Source organism: Rhipicephalus sanguineus, chromosome 2, assembly GCF_013339695.2.
Source record: "Rhipicephalus sanguineus isolate Rsan-2018 chromosome 2, BIME_Rsan_1.4, whole genome shotgun sequence".
In the NCBI taxonomy this organism is placed as follows: domain Eukaryota; kingdom Metazoa; phylum Arthropoda; class Arachnida; order Ixodida; family Ixodidae; genus Rhipicephalus; species Rhipicephalus sanguineus.
In genome coordinates this window covers 118317535-118344372 of record NC_051177.1, presented here as the reverse complement: position 1 = coordinate 118344372, position 26838 = coordinate 118317535, and the positions used below count along the sequence as shown (strand labels likewise).

Here is a 26838-nt window from a genome sequence, read left to right as displayed (position 1 = left end):
AGGGGCCCGTTACTTCCGAGGAGCTTCGTCAGCGGCGGTATGATGGTGGCAAAGTTTCGTATGAAAACAAACACTTCCCTCTTTTCTTTCTTTTTTTCAGTGGGCACGTAACGAGTTCGAAGGCCTGTTCAAGATGAGCGCGGTGAATGCTGTGAAGTATCTGGAGTGAGTAAAATGCCTTCGGGCTTGCGTCGCATTCCTTTGTTGTAGACTAGCTGCGAGCATCTTGGGAAAGCGAGTTGAGGGTACCCCGTTGATCTTTAACGAAGTTTATTGAGAATTGAACATCTGGAATTCAAACGAGGACGACGAAAAGGCTAGCAAGGTCTTTCGTTGGACTAGTTAATAGACTAGCGAAAAAAAAGCTGTCAACAGTGGCTGTCAATGGCTGTCAATGGCTGTCAATGGAATCCAGTCTGTGGATGCATTTTCATGTGGTCGTTGTTCTGCGCCTGTGCTCTTTAAATGGGCAATACAAAACTTTCTCGAAAATTTCCTGCGACAGGTGAACAATATTGTAGCCCTTAAGATCGATCCCTCAAAGCGGTGTATTGCTTGCAGGAGAAATTGATATACGTAATCAAATAACAAATATTACTACTACTACGTTTTAACTAATTACTTACGAGCACATTACAATTAACTTTTGTAGTCTCTGGTTTGTCGATTCATATACACACGGAATGAAATCTGATGGTAGCTCTGATTTCGAGATTTCAGTCAGAGACTACCGCGGACCTGTAATGTGCTACGTTGGTGGGAACTTTTTTAGCCACCGTTATCGCCCGTGAGCAGAATACGTGGGCCAGTGACGAAGATGCGTGACAGGCGAGAGTGCAGTAGTGGAACTTGCAGTCCCATCCGGGAGAGTGACCTGAACGTACACGTTACGTGTGACGTCACGCCACTGCCCAAATTTGAATGGAAGGGAAAGGTTCTTCCTGGCATCACCTAGGTGTCGCTATATTTGGCCGGCGTCAGTGGTTGACCTGTGTCACCGGGGTACCAATAACCTAAGCTAGACTGCAGAGCGCAATTTCGGTACAGGACATAGAAAAGCGAACACAGCACAGGACAAGCGCTTGTCATCTGCTCTGTGTGCTGGTCTATGTCGTGTACCGAATTTGCGCTCTGCAGTCTAGCACTACGAACCAACTAGCCCAGCAACAAATTCTCTTCAGTAACCTAAGCCTTGGCGCGTCGCGGTCCTCACTATTTTGCCAGCATCACTACTGCCAGAACCAGAGTCGTCAGCGACGTGCTGCTCTGCCAGTGACGTCATACGTGTCTTCTGATCGGGTCACGTGACTCTGTCGCATGTGTCAGCCACCGGAAGTTCCACTACATGCACACTTTAGGGTGTGAAAACACACCTCGGGCATAATTAAATTCCTGGTGGAACCGCGGCCCATTGTTCATCAATGTTCCAATGAAGGGGGGCGGGGGTGATGAGCAGCTTAAGACTACTCTGTGCGCAGCTTAGCGGCCGGCAGGCCTCTGCAAAGCGCGCGTGATATTGTCATGTCGTGATAACGACGCATGATTACATGGCAAACTTTGGCAGCCAATGGGTGTTCGGATCCCACGGTCGCAAATGGTGACTTTTCGTCCACTTCATTTCATATCAATTTACGCCATAATTACTGCACTGCAGTTAAAGACATTTAATGTCCCCTACACTCTACTTGGCCTGTCTGTTGGATTCATTTGGCTAGTGTCTAACAAAGAAACGAGTCCCTCGAAAAAATTCCCGTCCTTTCTTTCATTTGCTTGGACAAGTGGTACGACACATTTTGAAATTTGAGATATTCCTGTTGAAACATTCCTTATGCTATTCCAACTGAATTTTTCAAGCACCTCAGGGTGTGGAGGTATACTAAGAAACAGAGAGCGCCTACGAGTGAGTAAATCGAAGGTTCTGGCGTGTCATTCTGAAACCATTTTCTCGCTGATCCTTTTCAGAGATTCCCGTTTTCTGTCCGTCGCTCAAAAGACTCTGCCACTCAAAGAAAAGGTGAGGATCTCTAAAACCTATTTTTATTGCGATATCAATTGGCACTTTTTTGCCGTCACTGTCATGTTCCGTATAAAGTCCAAATCGATAATATCAAGCCGCGCGTCGTATGTTATATGTGCGAGCGAAAGCTCGTGGAAGCTGCTGACGGGCGCAGACTCAAGCAAAGATGAAACGTGGCGGTCAGCTTCGTCGGGCGAAGGGGTACGAAGGGGTGCCGGGGGGAAGGGGGGCTGCGTTGCTCGGGCAGACACTGCGAACTTTGATCAAAAGGACTGGGCCGCCAGCGCCATCTCGACCGAGATCAGTTGATTGCTCATACACTTGTACGTGTTGTGCCCTCGCCGCTTACTTCACATTGAAGTGGCAGACAGCACGAAAACAGCTTGGCTCCCTCAGGCGGCTGTATTCCCTTATGCCAGCGTTTTGTAGGGTTACGCCGGACTGGATCCTAAAGGAGTTAGCTGCTATCCTTACTTCGTATAACATTCCAATTTGTTGCTATCCCATTCATTGCTTCGCCCTTGCGGCGAAACAGTGACAGTTTTCTTTTTATTGCGATGCATTTTTTAGTGAACCAAAGGCACTTTGACCGTTTCAATTTATCTGGTAGCCTATACGTCTAGGTGCTCTCATGGTTGTCTCCTTAACTTGTTATGTAACAAACTTGGCATACAATGACATTAGCCTACGAAGAACACAATTAACAGGTTGTGACGGCAATAACATCACATGCCTGTCGCGTACGTCATGAAACATTTTCTCGCAGTAACGTGTGGCACATACACGCGTACCACGGCTCTTGGTACATACGGGCATGCGCCACAGGTGATTTAGAGTCCATATCAACGCAGGAACCGCAGGAATTGACTTTGCAAATATTTAACTCGAAAGCGTTGGGAAGCTCCTGTCGCAGAAATGCCGGTGCCGCCGTCGACGGCGTTGTCGACGGGTGAAATATCCCTATGGAAGCGAAGAAAAAAAAACGCGGCTCGAGCCGGAATCGAACCCAGGCATTTTGCATGTCAATCATGTATACCACAGAGTTTTGCCAACGTCTCAAACTGCGTAGGAATAAAACCCTATACAAGCGTCCCGACGGAGCAACGCCGATTGTGGCTGCAGTGTTGGCTATCTTGTTCTGTAAAAGTGAAACAAACATTGACTGCTCAAGCCGTTGTCAAGGGTTGTTCGTATATGCCGATGACCGTTACTTACTACGCGCATCATTCCACGTAGTGTGCATTTAACCGCGATAAAACTGACATCTCTGCTCGAACGTGAGTGCCGACGTTACGTCGGACCATGAGTTACCATCCAACGCTAAAATCTGGGCTAGTTGGTGGGTGTAGAACTTGTGCATCTTAGCAAGCGCAGCCGAACAAACACAAGAGAAAGGAGCAAGTAGACAGGACGGGCGCTGGTCAGTTACCCTTTTACATGCCAGTGCCGTTCACATGCCGCGCAGGCCCACGATATGTAGGCCTACACAAAGATGTCGATCCAAGTCGTTAACGCTTGGCTCAAGGCGCAAAATTCGGCAAACGCAGCCACTCGCTGACTGCTTCGCATGAAATCCATTCCCACCATGCGTGGGTTCTGCTGGAACTTATTTTTTTAAAAGAATGCCTTCCTAAGCCTCTCATTAAGTAACGAGGTACGATGAGTATTTCTGAAGGAACAGAAATGTACCGTATTTACTCAAATACTGGCAAAACTGGTTAGCGCCGGCTAATTTATTCGTTTAGGCTAAATGATATCGCTAATGTTTTCTAGTATACTGGTTAAGGAGGACTAGGAAATGCTAATGCTGACAGTGAATTACCTAATTATTGGAAAGCTTCAGCTAGGTTTGCTAAACTATGGCTGCGTGTTGCTGGCTGAAGGATGGTATTGTTGGCTAATGCTAATGTTAGTTTAATTATTAAGCTGACCTCCAAACTGTTTCATTTTCGTAATATTGCAGGCTGTACTCACGGACATGCTAAATGCTGTGTGAGCTATGTGCATATGTTGTCGATCATGTGAAAGGGGCGACACGGATATAAGCGGACCGTGTAAAGCACGCGTTGAAGAAGCTCGAAAAAGGGATGAAGGGGCTGGTTGATAGCTGTTCATGTCGTCACGGGGTCCTGACGTAGACGAAGGCAGCAGTCGGCGTGTCCAAGCTGAAACTCATTATTTGGCCGAAACTGTGGCCAGAAACCGGAAAGTCAAACTTCAGCAATACACACTTTACACTGATAGCGGTGAACACTGCAGAGCGTTGGCCGTCGAAAAAGCTTACAAGCGGTACAAGCGGTAAACCGTGTCGGCTTTTATACGTGTGCTATCGAAGATTCCAGCGTTATCGCTGGTGGCCGCGTAGTCTCTCGAAGAAACTAGACTATTCGCATCCTGCGCGCAATCTTAACGGAATGATCTAAAACAAACGTGAAGCTTCTGAAACATCGCGACGCGGTCTGCGCGGAGCGTTGCAAACAGTCTTTGCGAGTGAAGCTCGAATACAGCAAAGCAGCACGCGTGGCAATGCCCCCCTCTGGAAAAGCATCGCCCCGATGCTTAAAACAGAATATGAAATTGAAAAAATGCATGCGATACAAAAGAAACATAATAAAGCAAGCAAAAACTGGAGTCTGCAGGTTCCTTAAAGGCCAACTCCGGCGATTTTTCGAGGTCGATGGATCTCAATGAAATTCGCTGGGTACGTTCATTTGCACGTTTCCGTCATTTATGCCAAATTACAGGCTTGAGACATGCACAGATTGTTTGCAAATGAATTTTAAAGATTGTCTGCAAACGCCCTCCTGGCTTCCCACAATTATTGGCAACACTGCGTCTGTGACGTCAATGTTGGGAAGGCGGCGGAAGTGACGCAGCTGAGGGCACCGCTAACTTCGGCGCTTCGGCCGCTACAGCGAGCGTCTGCTGTGCACAAGGCGAGAGACAGCGTTGGTTTGGCCGGCGCTTCGCTGGTCGTCCCGGCTGTCACAGTTTTCATACTCCGCGCCGGCGTGACCGGCATGCCTTGCCCGACTTCCGGTTCGTTCGTAACAACGTCTACGTCATACGTAGACAGTACACTCGGTTGGGTTTCGGTTTCGGTGTTGCGCTTTTGTGCTTATTTAAAATTATTCTCCAATTTGCCTAGTATTTCTGCTATCGGGCCCGTAACAGGAGCGTCTCAGGAACATAAAAGCACCATTACTTTGACCAAAAAATCGCCGGAGTTGGCCTTTAACGAGCATAGAAAGGCTTCAGGGGTACTACATGCACGACCTCGGGGCGTGCCCGGCGCCGCTGAGAGTTCGTCATGCCGTCGGGGATGACCACGTAGTCGAGTTTGCCGAGACGTCGAAGTACCCTGTACGGTCCGAAGTATCGTCGAAGAAGCTTCTCGCTCAGTCCGCGTCGGCGTATTGGCGTCCAGACCCAGACACGGTCGCCAGGCTCGTATTCTACGTGGCGTCGTCGAAGGTTGTAGCGACGGTTGTCGGTCTTTTGCTGGCTCTGGATGCTCAGACGGGCGAGTTGTCGGGCTTCTTCGGCGCGCTCAAGGTGGACGGTGACGTCGAAGTTTTCTTCGTCGGAGACGTTGGGTCACATGGCGTCGAGCGTCGGGCTCCTTCCGTAGACCAGCTTCCGTAGACCAGCGTCGTTACTTGCATGGCCGTGTTGCATGCGAAGGTCACGTACGGCAGGATGGCATCCCACCTCGGTGTATCGGGTTAGGTAGTCGGTAGCTAGCCTACGATGATCCATTTGTTTCCGGAAATCGAGGGCGGGAACGGCCCCAGTAAATCCATCCCAATTTGCTGTAATGACCGGCGAGGTTGTTCGATGGGCTGTAGAAGTCCGGTTGGCCTAGTCGGTGGTGTCTTCCGTCGCTGACAATCAATTGACAAGCCTTTGCGTAACGAGCGACCTCGGCGGACTATCTTTCTTGGACTATCTACGGTAGATTCATTTCGCTTTTTTTGCGACAAGCTTGTTATATAAACATTTCTGCAAGTGCTATTTTACATGCCCCTATTTTAGCCTAGGCACATGAGGGAAATGTAGACTCTTGGTCTAACTGACGAGTGCCAAAACCACCATATGATTAGGCCTATTAGGTACGTAGACGTGCAAGGACTCCGGGATAACTTTGAACATTTGGAGTTCCTTCGCGTGCACCTAACTTCACGGGTGTTCTTGCATTTCGCCCTCATCCGGAAGTCGAACCCGTGTCCTCGAGGTTAGCAGTGCAACAACTTGTCCGCAAAATTACAAAGACGGCTCTTTTTTTTTTCCGTTTACAGAGTGTTTGACTGCTCCGGGACTGTAATGGCAAGCGTTGGAGGGACAGATAAAGAATAGTTGCGATGTCCTATAGTGTTTTAATAAACGCCGAAATCTATCTATCTATCTATCTATCTATCTATCTATCTATCTATCTATCTATCTATCTATCTATCTATCTATCTATCTATCTATCTATCTATCTATCTATCTATCTATCTATCTATCTATCTATCTATCTATCTATCTATCTATCTATCTATCTATCTATCTATCTATCTATCTATCTATCTATCTATCTATCTATCTATCTATCTATCTATCTATCTATCTGCACGGTTTTCTCCGTCTTGTGTATACATTACGTCTCGATAAAATGCTTCCACCGTGGTAATTAATTCACTAAGTATTACCTCCTGTTGAGCAACTGAATCCATGATCGCTATGCCGCCGCGCCTCCATTGCAGGTTGCCCTGCTGCAAGAGCTCACGAAGATTCTAGTGGACGAACGCCCTTGGGTTTTCGACGACTGTGTTGAATTCGCCAGGCTGCGCTTTCAAAAGAAGTACAACAGCGACATCAGGCAGATGCTACGGGTTCACCCCGAGGGGGAGGTGAGCATTTTGTTGATATTGTTAACTGCGAAGTTTATACAGGAAAAGCTCGTTAATTCGAAGTCGGTTAACACGAACTTGCAGTTAATTCGAACTGAAGCCCTGGTCCGGGCACATCCCTCTATATTTCTATCGGCGAGAACTCGCGATAATTCGAACGCGTCGGTATCCCGAGCGGTCATTTCGAACTGGGAGCCCCTGGTTTTTGGTCGCTCCTCGCAGCAGTCGGCCCAGAGTGATCACAACGTGTTGCAAAACCAAACCAAATCAAGTTTACTAGAGATGCAAAACAACGAAACAGCAGCATTTCTCAGCAGATGAGAATTCGGACGCTGCTCTGAAGCTCATAAGCAAGCTGCAAATGATGCTCATTGAGTCGCGACTGAAGGAACGCAAGCAAATGCAAATTGCTGATTATGTTAAATTTTGATTGCGTTAACTCGCCCATATAAATAAACATGTTTTGGAGCATAAAGAGCGTCATATATTTCTATATTAGGGCTCACTGCTCACATGAATGCAAGTCGGTGCTTGTTCCAGGAGTATCGCTGACTGATCAATTAATTCTGTTCGCTGTTAGTGTTCAATGAACTCAATTTACGAAATCACCTCCCATAAACGTCTAGTAGCGCCTAATTCGCGACAACGAGCCCAGACGTGGCTTCTTTGGGTTCTGCCTGCGCAGTGTGATCCGTTGTCCGTTCATTCTAGCGCCGGCTCGCTAATTCGAACTCCGCTTAATTCGAACAATTTTATAGTCCCCTTCGAGTTCGAATTCACGAGCTTTTATTGTAACTGTAAGTTAGAGTTACTACTAAACATCACTTAAATACTACAAATAACGTCTCTCATTCTGTCTATGGCTTCGTTTATCTGTTCGTTTCATATGGTTTCATGTAACGGAGGCAGGCCCTTCTATCATTCCCCTTCTCGTTTATTTCATAAATCGAACAGTTTTGAAAGCGCAGTCATTTTTATTGTATCCGGATTCGAATGTAAAGAAGTCTTGAATCAAATTATCTCACTTGATAACTAGGCAGTCGTTGGACTTGTGCTCTTAAGTCTTCTTCATTCATTCATTCGCTTCTTTATCATTTAGCTCAGCCCGCCATTTCGTTTGATAGGGAGAAGCGCTCAAATTAGAGCATAATCTGCCCTATAACTCTGGGGCATCCTGCGTTACAAAGCGATGGACGCAATAACACGACCGGCGTTCACAAACTTCTTCATTCACAGCTCACCCGCAAGGGCACGCCGTTCTGGTCGGGAAACAGGCGCTGCCCCCACCCGATCGAGTTCGACCCCAACAACGTAAGTGTTTGCACTCGTAGTGCCGACGCTTTTTGTAAGCGGCACGGATTTGCAGAATACGTCTACTAATTGCTGCGATATGTGCGACTAAATTATTCGTTTTGTCTTTTCTTTTATGTGCTGTGGTGAAGCTTAGCGTACCTACTCGCCATTTGTGCTGGTATACCGTGTTTACTCTCATAGTCCGAGCACAGGGCAGCATTCTCTAACGATGGCCAGTTTTCGCTAATGCAGGTTATCAGCCTTTATATAGAAACATCGTTTTTCTCTCAATGCAATGTCAATCCATCGATGTTCTAGCATATGCCTGCACAACCACCAGAGTTGGTTCTGCATGAACTTATTTCTTTATGCTGGTGCACCTTGTCTGTCATATCCCTCTGCAGACGCTGCACATGGACTACATCGTAGCTGCGGCGAACCTGCGGGCTGCGATGTTCGGCATTGCGCAAAGCACGGACCGCGAAGCGATCACCCGGATGCTCGAAGATGTCGAAGTTCCCGTTGATGATCCGCAGGGAAACGAAGTCGCCGTCATCTATGACAGCTCCATGCCACGTGACGGTGCGTTAGTAACAGTAAAGAATCTGTGAAGCTAAATAACGGCACGAATCCACGAAAAACAGTGTCCGTGTGAAGATCAGGCAACGCAAGAAGCAAAAAAAAAAGAAAAACAAGATGACGGAAGCGTTATTTTGTGCATATCGCGGCAGGGAAAGTTTCACGCTAGGCAAATCGAAATTACAGTATTTGGCTAAACATAAGAGCCTGGAATTCATTATGACGGTTAAAATGGATCAGTGTACTGATTCTGATGGGATGGCATTGTTCCAATTACTGTAGATATCCAATGCATATGTCTTGAGTACCGCGTGGTAGTTGCTATGGAGCCTAACCTATTGACAAGGGAGATCGATTGACGTTGTTCCAATCGATCACCTGGGCGGTAAGTGCATCAACGTGGAAATTGTGAACCTATCGCAGAGGAAGTCGAGGTTAAAAACCCAGGGAAGTTGTATGCCCGCCAGATGCACAGACGTGTAGGTATTTCGGTTGTTGCTGCTTGTTTTATCTTGATATTGCTGTTCACCGGTAAATATATATTACTTTTCCTTTCGTGTCTGGTACCAATCGCATGTCATCTGTGTATAATAACGGTGCATCTATAGTAAACAAAATTTAGTTCTGTTTGTCTGCTTTCTTACTTTCGTCGTATTAATTGCGCCCAAAGTCAACGTTGTGGTTGATGGCGAAGCTTGTAGCGCATTGCGAGCAATGCGGACGAAGAACTTGGACAGCACGACGCCCATTCTTACATCCTTTCGTGTTGTGGTTCAGGGCTGTAGGCTCTGTGTAGCTTAGACCTTTGTTTGCCCTAAAGCTGCTTCGCCTCCACAACCTGTGCCTATGGCCTTGTTCGCTTATGCAGACAAGGAGCTCGTGGGCGAGCTCCTGGAGGAGCTCCCAGCGCCGAGGGACCTCGAGGACTTGACCCTAACGGCGCTCGAGTTCGACACGGACGACGAGTCCAACTTCCACGTGGACTTCATCGTGGCGGCCTCGAACCTGCGCGCCGCGAACTACAACATCCAGCCGGCGGATCGGCTCAAGAGCAAGCTCGTCGCGGGCAGGATAATCCCGGCCATCGCCACGACCACGTCGCTCGTGGCGGGCCTCGCCTGTCTTGAAATATACAAGGTGGGGGAGAAGCGATGTATGCAGTGTCTCACTATGTTGGCAGAAGGCGCCCTTATACGCAGTAGAATTGCATCTGAGTGAAAATTCCGGCCAATCGTGAAGCCTGAACGTAACCTTAGCGAAGGTGGCCGGCCAAGGTGGCAGGCAAACACTCTTATGAGTCGACTCACTCAAATCGAGCCGCAAGTGCGAGTTTGAGTAAGTCCGACTGAGTAATATGTTGGTGCTTTTAAGTCCTAGTGAGTCCGATTGACGAAAATCCTGGTGAGAATGAGCCTGAGTGAGTCCGTTTTAGGAAAACTTTTGTGGGTCTGAGTGCGAGTGAGCTCTAAGCGCAAAATATATTTCCCGAGTGAGTCTGAGCGAGCTCCACATTTTTTTTTTATGCCGACCTATGCTCACGAAAAAGAGTTTGTGAATCAGGCCCCGGTTTCTTTTACATGCCAGGACATTTATACCGTACCCTGTCGCCTTAACGTTGCTTATCCGCTGCCGCTACAATGTAATAATACATGTGTACTACGACGCTTCTGCGTCATAATTATTCGAACACTACGACAGTTAAGACAATTCGCCAATTAATTTTTCCTCTTTCGTATTCTCGGTCTAGTGTTTTTTTTTTATTTGAAACTTTTTGTACTGATTGATCGCCCTTTTGGAAAAGTAATTGACGATAACAATGTGGCATATGTACCGTCTTTTCGTTTGCAGCTGGTGCAGGAACACGACAGCCCGGAGCTTTACAGGAACAGCTTTGTCAACTTGGCGCTGCCTTACTTTGGCTTCCCGGAACCCAATCCGCCTGTATTTAAAAAGGTGTGATTCGAGTTTATTTTTTAATGTGGTAACGCATCTTGCATATACCCGTGCCATTTGTGAACGGCTGTGAACGGTGAAAGGCGAGCTTCTTGGAATGCTGTATTTACTCGCACTTTTCTAGAAGTGGTTAGCGGTGGTTAATGTTGTCTAACGGCTACCTATACTGCCGCTTCGTGTTGGCTCATGTTAGCTATGTTTAAGTTATTGTTAATTTCGTGTAGTACTGGTTAAATGATGGCTTTCGATGGCTAGTTCAGTCGACAGTTCTGGCTTGTCCTGGCTGTGGCTAGAGCTGGGTGAGGGCTGTCCGCTGTTATAACCGCAACATTCAATCCAATAATTCTCACAAAGACAACAACCGGAGTATGCTTTGTCTGCATTTTTCATACGATAGTGCTATAAACAGTACGCTAGACCGAAATCCTTCCAAGCATCGACGCAAAATAATGTGGGCCGGTAAAGAAGTCAGTGCAATAAACGGCATATTGGTGAGGCAGGTACCAACACTGCTGTATTGCATTGCACTCGTTCGATAGTAGCGTGAGGGCCTGCGATTTTCTTGCGGTGAGAATGTGCGGAATGGACGAAGGCGCATGGCCTTCTTCTACTTCCATATTTTTAAACAAAGCTTTTCTGCCTAAAATTGTCGTAAGAGTAACCGAGAAAAAAAACGGCCCCCGCGAAGGCCCTGAAAGGTCCGTCCGTCCCATGCACCGTTTTTCAATAACTGATTCTCTCTCGATCACGGGCTTGTCGTCGATCAGCCGTTTCTGATATCGGAATCAGATATGTTATCGAGGTCACTTGCCACGTCACGTTACCGCATTTCATTGTTGCACATAACAACAAAAGTGTTGTGCTGCTAAGCACGTGGGTGAAGGTCCAATTCGCGGCATGGAGGAAGGAAAAATGCGCTGCACCTCCCGTTGAGCGAGCTGAGTCCAGCGTAATCCCGCGTAGAGCCGGCCGCCTACTGACGGGAAGGGAATGCACCACGAGGGAACTTGTGTAGAGGTTGGGTGGTTCTAAATCCTGCGCTCAGTGCAGCTCCTCTGCTGCGATACTTGAGGAAGTGCGTAGCACGGGCACCCAGCGATACCCGTTCGTGGAGTTCCCATTGATCCGTTTACCAAACCGTCGATGACGTCAATGTTTGAGGTACTCATGTAGGGTTTCCGCGGCACCGAGTAGAATTCTTGTTTGGGATATCGCAAACTCGGTGTGCGACATGCGCGTTACTTTTTGCTGCGCTTTATCGAACTCCTGCTTGTTACGACAGTTGAGAAAACGTGTCGTCCGTAGCGAGTTTCGTCAAGTGTTTTTTCTGCCTTCAGATGTAGCGACGAAGGCGCCGGAGAAGCGCCGGTGGGAGGGAGCAATCGGGCAATTGGCGAGGCGGTGGCGCCCTCTTGCGCGGCGCGGATGTCTGCCGCATGTTTCCGAAGCGTGTTTAGCAATCTTAGGTTAATTATTGTGATTACTTCTTGGTTATTTCTGTTAATTATATCAATTTAGGCCTTGTTCGTTTATTTCAACCCAGTTTTAAGCATCGCTAGCCGTGTTTTAGCCTTGTATTGACCACTTGATTTTCAGCGTCATCACGCCACATGGATGGACGACAAGCTGGGCCCCTAATGTGCTATACGCACTTAAAGGGCCCCTCACCAGGCTTGACAATTTTGAGCTAACGAGCGCAATGCATGTATACACTGGGCGTTCACGATCACGTCTGCCAAAATTTGCAACGCTACGCGCCGCGTAAATGGGTCAAATTTTAAGGTGAACGCTGCTTGCCCTTCCTCTCGCGGGCGCGCGCTTTAGAGAATGAGGGGATGACGTACATGAGAAAATGACCCTACGTAGATGGTAGTGCTGTGACGTCGCTCCTCTACTTAGACGACTGTGCTCTGACGTCGCCAACAGTAGCACGTGACACTGCGATAATTATTTGACACGACATGTGTAGTTTGTGTAATTAGTTGCTTGAATAGATTAATAAAACTTCATAGAAATAATGAGACACACAAAGGGAATGTGTGCGTCTTTTTCATTTTTTTTTTTCGTGAATTGCAGCGAGATGCTGGGCTAATGTGCCTCCCTTTCCCATGCGTTCGTGTCCCCGCGGTTAGCGCATCGAGCAGACGCCAGCCATGGAAACGAAAGTAATGTTCTGGCGCGTTCAAGCACTCATTATGCTCATTTATTCTACCGCGTCCAAGTAAACGTTAATGCAGCACTGGCTCATGATACCGCCACTCTCGTGCCCGTACAAATGTCTCAACTTTCATGCCCGTCCCCCAGAAACAGGCAGTACGCCACAGAGAACGCCGACAAAACGCCCACGCCGCTCGCGTGCTCGGGCTGGCTCGGGCACGTCATGCGCACGTGACCATGCACGCGCATGACGTGTTCATGCGTATGTGTCAAGTGAAGAGGGCAGGGAAGGGATTAGGCTTGCTGAGGCTAGACGGGTCGAGTGGCAAGGGTTTGAAACTCGCCTCCTCGCATCATGGTTTCGCGCCGCTACAAATTATTGTTTTTCTCAGCTCGTAATGAACCGATTTGAAAAATTCTTGCGGCATACTGCTCTTCATTTGGCACACAACTTCCAGCTTCTAACTAAAATTTGCTATGTGGCCTGGTGACGGGCCCTTTAAAGGGCCCCTCACCAGGCCACATAGCAAATTTCAGTTAGCCGCTGGAAGTTGTTGTGTGGCGAACGAAGAGCAGTATGCCGCAAGAATTTTTCAAATCGGTCCGTTACGAGCTGAGAAAAACAATAATTTGTAGCGGCGCGAAACCATGATGCGAGGAGGCGAGTTTCAAACCCTTGCCACTCGCCCCGTGTAGCCTTAGCAAGCCAAATCTCTTCCCTGCCCTCTTCACTTGACACATACGCATGAACACGTCATGCGCGTGCATGGTCACGTGCGCATGACGTGCCCGAGCCAGCCCGAGCACGCGAGCGGCGTTGCACGGCCGCTACCTTTGTTTTTATGTAGTGGCCGTGGGCGTTTTGTCGGCGTTCTCCGTGATGTACTGCCTGTTTCTGCAGGACGGGCATGAAAGTTGAGACACTTCTACTGCCACGAGAGTGGCGGTATCATGAGCCAGTGCCGCATTAACGTTTACTTGGACACGGTAGAATAAATGAGCACAATGAGTGCTCGAACGCGCCAGAACATTACTTTCGTTTCCAGGGCTGGCGTCTGCTCGATGCGCTAACCACGGGGACACGAACGCATGGAAAAGGGAGGCACATTAGCTCAGCATCTCGCTGCAATTAACGAAAAAAAAAAATGAAAAAGACGCACACATTCTCTTTGTGTGTCTCATTATTTCTCTCAAGTTTTATTAATCTATTCAAGTAACAAATTACACAAACTACACATGTCGTGTCAAATAATTATCGCAGTGTCACGTGCTACTGTTGGCGACGTCAGAGCACAGTTGTCCACGTAGAGGAGCGACGTCACAGCACTACCATCTACGTAGGGTCATTTTCTCATGTACGTCATCCCCTCATTCTCTAAAGCGCGCGCCCGCGAGAGGAAGGGCAAGCAGCGTTCACCTTGAAATTTGACCCATTTCCGCGGCGCGTAGCGTTGCAAATTTTGGCAGACGTTATCGTGAACGCCCAGTGTATGCATTGCGCTCGTTAGCTCAAAATTGTCAAACCTGGTGAAGGGCCCTTTAAAGGAGCCATGACACCCAATTTTCGATGATAATCTGTGTTATGTGGGTTAATCCTTGTGAATTCACAAACAAGGTGGTGAAATTTTAGCGCATTTGGTCGAGAACTTAATTTATAAAAAAATATTTTGATTAGCATGCGAGCGCCCTGCAAGTCGGGCAACACTGGCGCACTCGCGAGCCGTGACGTAAAAAGCAGCTAGCTGTGCAAGCGTCTGCATTCCGGCGAAAGATATCGTTCCCTGGTCAGCTGCGCATGAAATCGAGATATTTTAGCTTAAACGTCTTCACTTCGGCGCTGAAAGTGAACGATTTGCAGCGGCTGAAACTTTGGTAGCAGACGACAGCTCCGCACCTTGCTGCACATGACGTCACACGCGCCATGGCGAATGGCGCTCGCCGGCGGTGGGAGGGGTTTACAGCTGGCGACTTCTGGGGCTTGTTTTGCACTGGAATAATCTTTTACGGCCCACTTTTCGTATCTGTATAGGCATAATAGACCCCCTACTTCTAGTTTTCGCTGAAAACCACAAATTGATGGGTGACGGTGTCATGTACCCTTTAAAAGGTTCGCTGGCCCCCATTTTTCCGCTAGTGGAAGGGCTAATTTTTGGTCTTTATTATTACAGAGAATGCATTATTAAATCTGTGAGCCATCATTAAATTTACATTATCAACGAAACCTTTTTGTCAATCCGACCCATTATTTTGACAAGCTTCCTAATAGTAGGGTGGCTAGAATGGGGAGGTGTGATGACCGCGGCGGCGGCCTCTTGCCTAGCGAGGCCCCACTGCGCGTTCTTGCCGCTGGGGGGAAATTTGGCGCGTCCGTCTGGGGCGCCGTAAGGTCCCTCCATAATTTTTATTGAGGGACTTTAGGGCGCCGTTGGCATGTGCCGACTGTGAGCATGTGTTACTCGTGTCTCGTAGGTAACGGAGTAGCACAAGCTAGCTGTCGCTGTTCGTGAAGTGCGGCCTGTTTTTCTATCGCTTCCCGATTTCTTGAAGGAGATGGTGTCAGCGGATGTCGTCGATTTTTGAACCACTCTGATGAATGGCGTCGACGAGAAAAAAAGAAACGCAGAGGTGGTGCTTTGTGCCAGGTTGCGACGGCGGCTACAGGTCCTGCGGTGAAAAACTCTCTCTTTCGTGCACCTGCCCGTAAGGATGAATTTGAAGTGGGCACGTGCCATACCAAGGGCCGACAAGCCACTGCAAGAGAATTCTGCAGTTTGCGAAAGGCATTTTGACCCAAGGTACGTATGGAATTCGTACTTGTTTAAGCATATAGAAAAGTTGAGGTTTCTACAAGTTAACACATTGGCGTGTTTAACGGCCCGGTGTGACACACGGGTCATGAGCAGCAGAACTGCAGTGGAAAGAGCCAGACTAATTCAGATGATAGGTTGCTCTTGATCTCACATTGGCATCTTGCTCCACGTGGGCGCATTTTGCGTTCCGCCTCCATCGACCCGCGGCTCGATGTGTGTCACCTAACGTTGCAGCACTTGCACCAGGGGCGTAGCCAAGGGGGGGGGGGGGGTAAGGGGGGTTCACCCCCCCCGAAATTTTTCAGTTTTGCTTGCGTATATAGGCACGCACACATACAAACGCACGCACGAACATACATAAAGTATGGTTGAACCCCCCCCCCCCCCCCGAAAAAAATTTCTGGCTACGCCCCTGACTTGCACATATTGTTTCGTTGCTTCGAAATCCGAAATGTCTTCATTACAGAGGCTCACTTCTTATTATGTTTTTTGCAGGTTCATCATGAGACACTACGCGCATGTTGTGAATGGAAAGGAGGTCCACATGCATACCACGCGATGTGCCTGCCCTTAAGGAGAGTGCTATCCCAGCAATTTTCCCGAATCTTCCAAAGTACATGACGAGAACTCTGCCAAAAGAGAGGAATAGGAAAATGGGACAGTGCTCTTCCGTGCCTGCAAAGAAGAGCCGCGAAGACATTGACGATTCAGCACGCGAATCGGTCCAGCTCAGAGCCGTATATTCGGCTCTGGTCCAGCTCACTCCTCATCACGAACTGGACATAGTCAACGATGAAGTACCTTGGAAACACTTCATTTTTGGCCTTCGACTACCATCGGGGTATTGGGCACGTCAGACGTTCCAAGCCAAAAACATATCGTGTTACCAAACAGCTGAACATCATAAAAGCAAAGTACCTCCTGTTGCCTTCAGCAAGATAGCTGTGTTTGAAATTGAAGAGCGAAATTCACCCTCCTGCACCATTTTCCTGGCTGGTCACCTTCACTGTCGCGCACCTTTGAGTCTGAGGAAGAGGCCCAAGAGCTTCTGGTGTATGCACAAAAACTTTCTGTGTGTTGTGGAGTTGGAAAGACCAGCGAGTTTAAGCGATTAGATGTGTCTGGCTGCACAACATTGTCAGCAAATGGCCTGTTCGCTGTGTCTGATGGATCTGTGTCACGAGGTACGTTGTGTTTTGGTACATACCTCTTGGGCATCACAACTGTGCAAGATTATTTCATATACTTCACATGTCGCCCATTTTGGTGTTTCTCCCAGGTATGCCGGCCCATATGCCTCAGCGGTGTTTGAAGTGCAGAAAAGTGAGGCGCCCTGTGTTATGTAATGTTTTAATGTACTGTTTCCAATAAACTTATATCAAGCTACCAGTCTTGTACTTTATTGCATTCTTCTACCGCACTGCATAAAAATTGCATTGACTTCCGCTCTTTAAACTATTATTACAATCAAAAATGTATAACAAATCTGCGAGCGACACACGCAGGGTTGTTCCCACCTGCAGGTCTGCGCGAGGGATTCTTCTAAACTACTTTTCGCGTGACAAGCGCGCCCACTTCGCAAGAAGGGGCCGCGAAACCCGCACTCTGTATCGGCTGCGTGGTCGGCGCTTGTGGATTACACGTGAAATTATAGCGCTGAACCATTTCATAAAGTTTCTCGGCGTCAACAACATCATTAAAAACACTACAGCGGTAAAACTGAACGCGGTCGAATCATTTGCCCGGCTAGAGGCAAGCAGACGACGCGAGAAAAGCACAGCGCCCCCGCCATCAGCGCCACCGCGCGGCAGGAACGCGCTTTTGGGCCAGCCTCCGGAGGCCGGTCATCACACCTCCCCATTCTAGCCACCCTACTAATAGTGCATATGTCTTGTTATGGTGACGTTGATTAGATTTTACATTAGACATTCGTACCGCCGATTCAGGCATGTGTGAATGAAGCGCGTCTTGTCAATGAGGAGGAGCCGCCTCGGTCTATGAAGTAAGGAGATATGAGGGGCACAGGTTACTTACGAGGTAGAACACTGTAGGCTTACTGCAGAAGTTCAGGGTTCGGTTAATGTTTTTCGGCAAGTTACCTCTTCGCGCCTCTTGCCCGTTACTTTAATATTAATAGATTTCGATTAAACGCAAGTAATCATTATCCGAGTATACATTCTGCATCATAGCCACGTCACGCGTGCCACGAAGCGCATGCGGATCAAACACGAAAGGAACGGTTAATTAGGAGTTCGTGTTTACTTTTTTCCTGACTAGTGGAAAGGAGAGTGGGAGCGGGGAAGGTGAAAGAAAACACACTGCGCACGCGCAGAGCTCGTGTTTGATCAAACAACCTTTCCTCCTCTGCTATCGTTGCCTGGTTATAGTAGTCGTATAGATGGCTTACAATGATGTCACTAAAACATCCACGTTGTAGCACCAACATGGCGGGACGCGAAGTTTGTGATGCGACGCTAGTGTTTTCAGTACATCCCATGCAGGTTCTTTCGTTCTTCATGCACATAGGCCGAAAACGTTCCGGCAGCATCGTTATTACATTGAGGCAGGTTAACCGCCACGTGGTTATGCTGCCTTGACGTTTTCAAGGCCGCCATGTTTGAAGTACGTTAGGAACTTGCGTCCATGACGTCACGTGCAAGCTATCAATAGACAGCATGTGTGTAAGATAGCCTTCCTTTATTCTCCCTTATTCAGAAACACTCCTGTCCCCACCCCACCCTTCTCCGATTCACACACACACGCGCGCGCACACACAGTCCTCGTTTCCCACCTCTCGGCAAACCCACCATAGCTTGGGGCTTATGGCTTGTCCCCTTTGTGTCAGTCCCTGGTAAAGCTTCGCGCCACCTACAATGGTGGATCACAATGGCGAGTGTAATAAGTGAACGGTATACCCCAACACTAAGCAGAAGTACTATCCTCGGTTGACTTCCTGTTCTCTGCATGTACTACAACTTTAAACATGGATGCTTGACTGGACGTTACAAATGACACCTACCGTACAATTACAAAAATGAGGCAATGCGGCCTTTCCGAACGTTCAGCGGGGATTTATCACTGAAAAAGTTACACCGACCAACGAATTATAAAAGTAAAAAAACTTCTTTTACTTTAAAAAACCCGACGTTTCGGGTCCAACTCGGACCCTTCCTCAGGGGTGACTGTGGGGAGCCAGAGAGCAACAGAGTTTAAAAAGGAAGGAAAGAGCCTTCCTCTCTTTAGGTCGGGGGGTCACGCTTGGTTTGATTGACGTGCCGTAGTCCAGACAGAACGCTGTCAAATGTTCACCTTTATAAGCGGGGATTTACCGTCAAATATTTTCATTCTGTTTTGAGTGCCTCGTGTTGTTTCTCAACAGTTCCGCAACCAAGAGTACTCTTTTTGGAACTGCCTCGAAATCAAGGGAGAGCTGACTCTTTCGGAGCTTCTGGAGTACTTCAGGGTAGGTGACGTTCGTTTGATTAGGCACACGTGCGTGTGTTCGCGAACGCGTGGATGTCACAATAGACCGGATATTGTAGCATGCACTGTACAAGCGACAACAAAACGCAGGTGCGCGACAGAGTTCTCAGTTAGAATCATGACTGCCAGGCGTTGCAGACGTGAGTGAGTGAGTGAGTGAGTGAGTGAGTGAGTGAGTGAGTGAGTGAGTGAGTGAGTGAGTGAGTGAGTGAGTGAGTGAGTGAGTGAGTGAGTGAGTGAGTGAGTGAGTGAGTGAGTGAGTGAGTGAGTGAGTGAGTGAGTGAGTGAGTGAGTGAGTGAGTGAGTGAGTGAGTGAGTGAGTGAGTGAGTGAGTGAGTGAGTGAGTGAGTGAGTGAGTGAGTGAGTGAGTGAGTGAGTGAGTGAGTGAGTGAGTGAGTGAGTGAGTGAGTGAGTGAGTGAGTGAGTGAGTGAGTGAGTGAGTGAGTGAGTGAGTGAGTGAGTGAGTGAGTGAGAATAGACTAGAGTATGAATGGGAGTGCGAGTTATCTTGAAATGATTGAGTGTGCAGCTGTTTAGTTATGTTTGCAGCCTCCGCTAGACTGATAAGCTTTCCTTTGCTTAGATATTTGTGAATACGGTGTCCTCGATAGTCTGTAGTGCTGTAATATATTGCAGTATCTAACTAAGCATAAGTTCCCCCCGCCCCTAACTTTCTTGTCGCTGTGACAGTAAATCCTCCAGCGATGGAATGGGAACCTTCGTTTACGCAGAGAGCCGAAGGTAGAAGATAGCTGCGCGCGGATCGTTCCGGCGTTTGTATTCGCACCTGATGGCAAGAATGAACTTATTTGAGCAATAATTATATTTTGCGCGGTCGCATATAACGGCCACCAAGTTGTTTTTCTTTCGCAAAGAAATTCGCCGCCATTTTACTCACCGGCTATTCTGGGTAGGTGTCACGTTTCTTCGGCATAAATTAGTATAATCCCAGCGCGCCGGCCATTTTCACGTCACGGGTTCTTTGCGGTTTCCGGTCGTTTCTCGCTTGAAGAAAGATTGGCATGCAGGCCTAAAATTTTTTACCGTTTCGACCAATCATTGAGGGGCAATGGCGAGTTCAGAATGTGAACAGCGAGGAACAGAGTTAAACTACAGCCGCCCTTGACCAGTTCGTTTTATTTCGATAAATCGTACTCTGAAAACTCTAATGACGTTAATTGCATCATCATAATAACAGAGGAGAAAACGAAGGTCAAAGTTTCAATTTTAAGTTTCGCGCGATGCCACGGATTTCAAAGTGTATTTTTTGCACTTTTGCGACTATGGCTCAATGAAATTTAAAGAAATTTGGTACGTTATGTCTTTGGCCCCCTCAGAGGACAATGTACTTTATTTTTACATAGGTCCTACATAGGTGCCGTGGAACGCCGTCAAAATTTGTGACGTCACTGTGATTGGTGCGGGAATTTCAGTGTGGCGTCACCACCCGCATTTGTGTGTGTGTGTGCGTGTGTGTGTGTGCGTGTGTGTGTGTGTGTGTGTGTGTGTGTGTGTGTGTGTGTGTGTGTGTGTGTGTGTGTGTGTGTGTGTGTGTGTGTGTGTGTGTGTGTGTGTGTGTGTGTGTGTGTGTGTGTGTGTGTGTGTGCGTGCGTGCGTGCGTGCGTGCGTGCGTTTCCTCGCTTACCAATCGTCATCTCGCGGCAAGTGTCGTGATTTTGGTATGGTGAAGGAGTAATTTATTAATACTAAAAAAGTCGTTTTTCTCGATAGTGTCCCTTTAACATGAAGTATAACTGTTCAAAATTCCTGTGCGTTGCGTGGAAGGCATTGCCTTTGACTTCGTTTCCCGCTTCCATTTTCTGAGACGAAAGCCTTATATGCCTCATGCGATGGTGCCCTTGAGCGAGAACCCGGGGCGTCGACTGGGGTTGGGGAATCGACTGGGGATGGGGAAGCCATACGAAAATATCACGTGACCTTTCCAGCATGGCTCGAGGCGCGCGTTCACTTCGTCATTGCGGCGTTCGCGTGCCTTTGCTTCGAATAACAAGGAAAGGGCGGGCGATGGAAGACGCCGAATCAGGGCCTAGTGGATTGTATGGAAAGCCGAAGAGGTATGCAACGTTAGAGGCTAGACAAGCACTAAATGAGACCCCACGAGCCAAATGGCTCGCCGGATTCTGATGTCACACTTCAGTCTTTAGAGCATCGCCACTAAGGCTTTCGGCTTCAAGTCGTCTTAGCGGTAGTGTAAGGCCCTCGGGACTTTTTTTTTTCTTTCCATCTAGCTCAAGCACGAAGTCGAAGTCATTAGCGTCTTGGAAGGAGCCCAAACTCTGTACGACGCCAACGAGCCCCCTTCCAGCGCTCTCATGAAGCTCGCGTAAGTAAAATGCTTTAGTTTCTTCAAACGGGTATTAAGGTGTGGCTCGTGTACTGTGTTGCTACCGTAACCCTATACAATGCCTAAACCAAGCTGCAAGGTGTGAAAAATATTTATTCTTTATGTGTGTGGAAATATTTAATCTTTATGTGTGCGGGAAGGGGTGAGGGGGGGGACTACTCCACGGCTTGCTCGTTAACCATGATAACAGTGCCAACGGCGTGCGCCCGTCCGTGTACTATAGCGGCAGCGACATCCTATCGGCGGGGTCACTTAGCTTGAAGACCGCGAAAGTTTTTATCTCCTGTTGCTTATAGGGCACTAACGCTTCTCAGGCAATGAGAAATAATGAGCCACGCGGCGAAAATACGGAGAGAAAAAGACGCCCAAGAGAGAGAAAAAAAAAACATCTATATCGGGCATAGATGGCTTGCGTTGCCGTCACTGAAACCGCCATATTGGAGTACCAGCTTGGCGGAACGTGAAGGTTGTGATGTCCCGTCAGCGTTCTCAGTACATCGTGTGCAGGTTCTTTCGTTAATCGCGTTCAGAGGCCAACAGCGTTCCAGCTGCGTCGTTGTCACATTGGAGCAGGCTAACCACAACGGGATTATGCCTTAACGTCGTCATAGCCGCCATGTTGGTGTACCAGTACGAAAATTCGGCTACGACGTCACGTGCAAGCTTTCAAATGAGGGAAGGGAATCGTGGAGGGAACCCCTTGCACCGCGGACTCCAGAGATGTTTCAGGCCCAGCAGATCTCGGGAAGGCCCATCGCGTGCAATCGTACTGCACTCTTGCTTACGGCTGAGCCCAAAATTCACGGGCGTCCAACGAGTGCTCAGGCTTAACGCATGCGCCCATCTGTCATTGAATTCGACATTCCCACGAAGTGCCGGTTGCTGTAACTACGGGAAATCCCTTTGCATTTTCAAGTTGCATTGTCCCGCCGATGTATAGTCGCGTCCGTCACCTGACCGATCCGAATACGCTGTTGTTACATTATCTGGTCGATCGCGCCTCGCGAATGGCATCACCTAAACATTATATGTATATCTTTACATAGTTGCTCAAGTGAAGCACCACATCAGAAAAGCTTAAGACAACTTGTTCACCTTATTTCTGGACATGGGGGAGTAAATTTGTGCCAAAAAAAAAACCTGAAGCTCAACCGGTGTGACATCTTCACGCGGTAACACCCCATGTCTAGAACATAAAAAAAATTGTTGGAAACTCGATTCTACAGTCTAGTTTACGCAGGTTAGTTCCCCAGGTATTCAGGTACCCAGGTATTCTACAGGTTAGTTTACCCGTGCTCAACTTCAAGTTTGATCTGTGAAACTTCATGTAGCACAAATGGTACGTCAGTGGATGCATAGTTAAACTGGAGTACACTCAAACTAAAGCAAAGCTACTAGGCCTAGTTGGAACGAATTCATCTTTCAGAACCTGTGCGCGCAACAAACAAGGACGAAAGAAAAGAGCACGCACGGACAAGCGCAATCTAACAACGTGTTTATTTTTGAAAACACATCTGCTTAAGAACCCAACATGAATCTGCGCGATCTCGTCATAGAATCGCTTGTGATCACAATACAACGGATCAACGCGTCAACGCATTGATCCGTGGTATGATCGAGATCGCGTAGATTCATGATGAATTCTTAACACATATATGCCCAGTGTCCTACATATAGGACACTTCTTTGCTGCATCGCCATTTCTTTAGCTGATGACCAGCACCACCTACAGCACATCAAGCAGGCCTCATTCTCAACGTGTGCAAGATTAGAGATTGCTTGCTTTTCATGCTGCCCCGTGCCGACCGGTTTCTCCGGGCAAATGCGTGCTTTGTGTGAAAGACGTCATGGAGAGGAAGAAGTGCACGTGAAATGCCGACCACTTTCTCCGGCATACGCGTGCTTTGAACGAAAGACTTCATGGAGAGGAAGAAGTGCAATGTCGGTGTGCACATGAAATGGTTCAAGGCTTACCACACCCGCGCATAGCACCCCTAATGCCCAGTCTCCTATATCTATAGGACGGCTTGAAAAACAGTGTTGCGTTTGCCTGGCAGTAAATAAAGAACTTGTGCTTTCCTTGAGGGTAAAAGTACACATTTTGTGAAAAAAATATTTGTTTTTCCATTTTTTCTGAGTTTGGGCATATATGGGTTAATAGGCTTGTGCGAATACTAAATTTTAGGTTCGAAGCGAATAGTGATTTTGATCGAATAATTTCGAATCGAATTCGAATAGTATATATCGCACATTATAAAGAAAAATGAGCATACATGTCATGACCCAACCAACCTGCACAATGTTCTTTTTTTTTTAATTGTAACAATGCATGTGCAAATGTCATTCTTATTGGTTCAAAGGAAGTGGAAGCTACTTCAAGTAACAGCAGGACTTGGTATTCGGTAGAATGCAAGTGATAACCTGTAAAATATGTTACGTTTTAAAATTTACTATACTTAGAGCATATAAGCCGGTATAACAAGCTTTAAAACTTAAATATGATGAACCATTGTGAGGGTAATATGTTCATTTAACCTTGAAGTAGGGCTTCGCTGCAGTGCAAATATTTCTGGAAATGTGTATTCACGGTATAACGTTCTTCTACTGCAGTGAAGCCACCTTTACAGGGAGGTTACAAGCGGACTATAATATACATCTATTCGTTCATTTCGAATACTTCGAAATTTTCAATAATTAAAATTCGAATCGCAGCGAATTCGAATACTGCATTATTCGTTCGAATATTCGAAGTGCTCGAATATTCGCACAAGCCTAGTTCTTAAGCAAACGTATTTCCAAAAATAAACCATTTGTTCGATTGCGCTTGTCAGTGTGTACTCTTCTCTTTCGTCCTTGTTTGTTGCGCGCAAAGGTGCTAAAGGATGCATGGTTAAAGACCACAAGAACCAAAACTAAAGTTATGGGGTTGTTTGCTCCAAGAACACATGTTTATGAGGCGCACCGTGGGGTTGTCTGGGTTGATTTTGACCACGTAGTGGTTCTCTTAACGTGCGCTTATATCTAGTATGCAGGCGTGTTTTCACATTCCGTGTGGCAATACCGTGTAATGTAACAATGCTGTGTTATTCTGAGTTAAAGAAAGCCCGTTTTCGTTTAGACGTCTTGCTTGGCGCACCGACAGCAATTTGCAGCGATTGTTTAATTAACTTGTCGGTTGCTTATTGGGAGCGTTGGCCACGGCTTTCTGCAGCGTAAGCGAAGTCCTGGAGCGAGTGTCCCAGGCCAAAATCGACAGTGGAACGCTAGCCCTGACTCTCCAGGTCACGGGCAAGGACACCAACAGCGGAGAGGAAGTGGAAGTGCCCGAAGTGCGATACCTGCTGCGCCGATGACCATGTGCCGCATACCTATACCTGCGCGGAAAGAAACGTACGTGAGGCTGGTTTTGATAGCGATTATACGGACCGAGCCTTGAAATAGATTTCAGTGCAGCGTACGATGGCATCATACAGGCGAAAGCCTTTAAGGGACTCTTTGCCGCGCCCCTTTAGCGAAACACCGCATGCGAATGAAGTAGCGCAAAAACCCACGCTATCAACGTCACTAATGACATCATGCTGCTACGTCGCCATGTACCGTCATCACGTCAGACCATCTTCGAAATTTGATGACGTCACGTCACAAGTTTCATCGGTGTCATCGTTAACAGTCGACGTCGCTTGGTCAAAGGTTGGCAGATGCCGGAGGTCGTGCACCAAGTGAGGTGCAGAATATAGCTTCAATAAAAAATCACAGCATATCCACGGGGTGAATGATGATGAGTGGGGCGAAGCTACGGAGGGAATCATCTGTAAACCGTGAAACTCTTCCGTGAAATGCGCCCAGTACATAATATAAAGAGTGTGAAACATCGTGTATATATTAAACATCAAACTTTTATTGTACTGTTGGTTTACGTGGTCCCTTCATTATCACTTGTGATCGGTGAAATGCAAGGAAGAAGTCCGCTCCCGAGCGAAAGAGCGCCAAGAGCGACCGCATTCCCCGCTCGCCCTGTGCGAATTAAAGGCAAGGCTAGAGGGAAGACAGGACGCGCGTTCCACGACGCGAGGTCGGTAGCATGCCCAACGAAAGCCAACGGAACGCGATCGTGCAAGTGCTCCGGCTTCGCATCGCCTCATGGTTCCATTTAGCGTCCCAAAACCAAACATATTGCTCAAGGTGTGCCTTGCGTTTTTCGTAGAAATAATTTCTTTATCATGTACATTAAGACGAAAAGTTGAAAGCTCACTAGAGTGTATCGCCCGCAAAGTATGCCTTTTAGTGTGATTTAACTCTCGTACGGCAGGGTCCTCGCGCCGTTGCCGGTCCACCTCGCCCGTTGACGATCGGGCGAGGTGGCTACATACAACTACTACTACTACACTTTAAGAAAAACATCTGGCGTTCTTTCGTTCTGCTTTTACAAAACATCTGGCGTCTTTCGTTGGTTTATTTCATCAATCAACGGCGTTTTGAACAAAATTTTTATTGTTTAATCACGCACAGGAGAAATCTCACCGGGCACTACCTTGGAGGTAAACAATGGCTGCTAATGGCAATGAGAGACAGAAGAAGTCGGCTTTTAGCTAACACTTACACTTCTACTTCTACTAACGTTTCCTACTGGAACATGCCAATGGCTGCTAATGGGGAATGAGAGACAGAAGAATTCGGCTTTTAGTTAACGCGCACGCTGCGAATTTTTTATTGTTCAACAACGCACAGGAGAAATCTCCCACCGGCACCACCTTGGAGGTCAAAGCGTAAGACTTGTTACTCACTACTACGACCACGACGACTACGAGGGACGAACGGGTGCCGCCAAGGAGCTTCGCCCCTAAAAGGCGGGGGGGGGGGTAGTTTAATCGACGGAGAACGCCAAGGTAACTTAATGCGTGTCACTCGCATTGCGGCTCGTTACGTCTGTCAAGAAGTCTGGATTCCGATTGTGCAACTGCATGCTTTCGCCTTCAAGTGGTACTGAGAGCGTAACATGCTGCGGAAGTTTTTGTGGTTTCATGACTTAGGAAGCATATATGGTAACACTAGCCGACATTAACCGATATTTACTCATTCAATAGCGAACGCTACAGAAAGTGTGCGAGTATGTGCGGTAGGTCAAACGCTGGTAGTATGCGACTATATATGGTAGGCCAGAACACACGTCACCGTTCACCGCTATTTTGAAATAAGCGGGGAGGGGGCGGGGGACATTAAGATATGCTCTCGGAGATGGCATAGTTACTTGTTCTGGCAACCATCTTCACTTCACTGGCGACTATCTTC

At 47.6% G+C, this 26838-nt stretch overlaps 1 protein-coding gene across 1 annotated transcript in view; it reads left to right on the top strand.

Annotated features, from left to right (window-relative positions):
• The window catches only part of LOC119381831 (ubiquitin-like modifier-activating enzyme 1), a 59115-nt gene extending 34213 nt beyond the window's left edge, over nucleotides 1–24902 (top strand). The window contains exons 16-26 of the mRNA XM_049412906.1: nucleotides 101–165; nucleotides 1963–2014; nucleotides 6763–6909; nucleotides 8146–8220; nucleotides 8607–8788; nucleotides 9132–9144; nucleotides 9655–9918; nucleotides 10630–10734; nucleotides 19081–19164; nucleotides 21434–21528; nucleotides 24761–24902. Of these exons, the coding sequence (XP_049268863.1) occupies nucleotides 101–165; nucleotides 1963–2014; nucleotides 6763–6909; nucleotides 8146–8220; nucleotides 8607–8788; nucleotides 9132–9144; nucleotides 9655–9918; nucleotides 10630–10734; nucleotides 19081–19164; nucleotides 21434–21528; nucleotides 24761–24902 (1224 nt within the window). The remainder of the gene's footprint in view (nucleotides 1–100; nucleotides 166–1962; nucleotides 2015–6762; nucleotides 6910–8145; nucleotides 8221–8606; nucleotides 8789–9131; nucleotides 9145–9654; nucleotides 9919–10629; nucleotides 10735–19080; nucleotides 19165–21433; nucleotides 21529–24760) is intronic.
• The last annotated feature ends 1936 nt before the right edge of the window (nucleotides 24903–26838 follow it).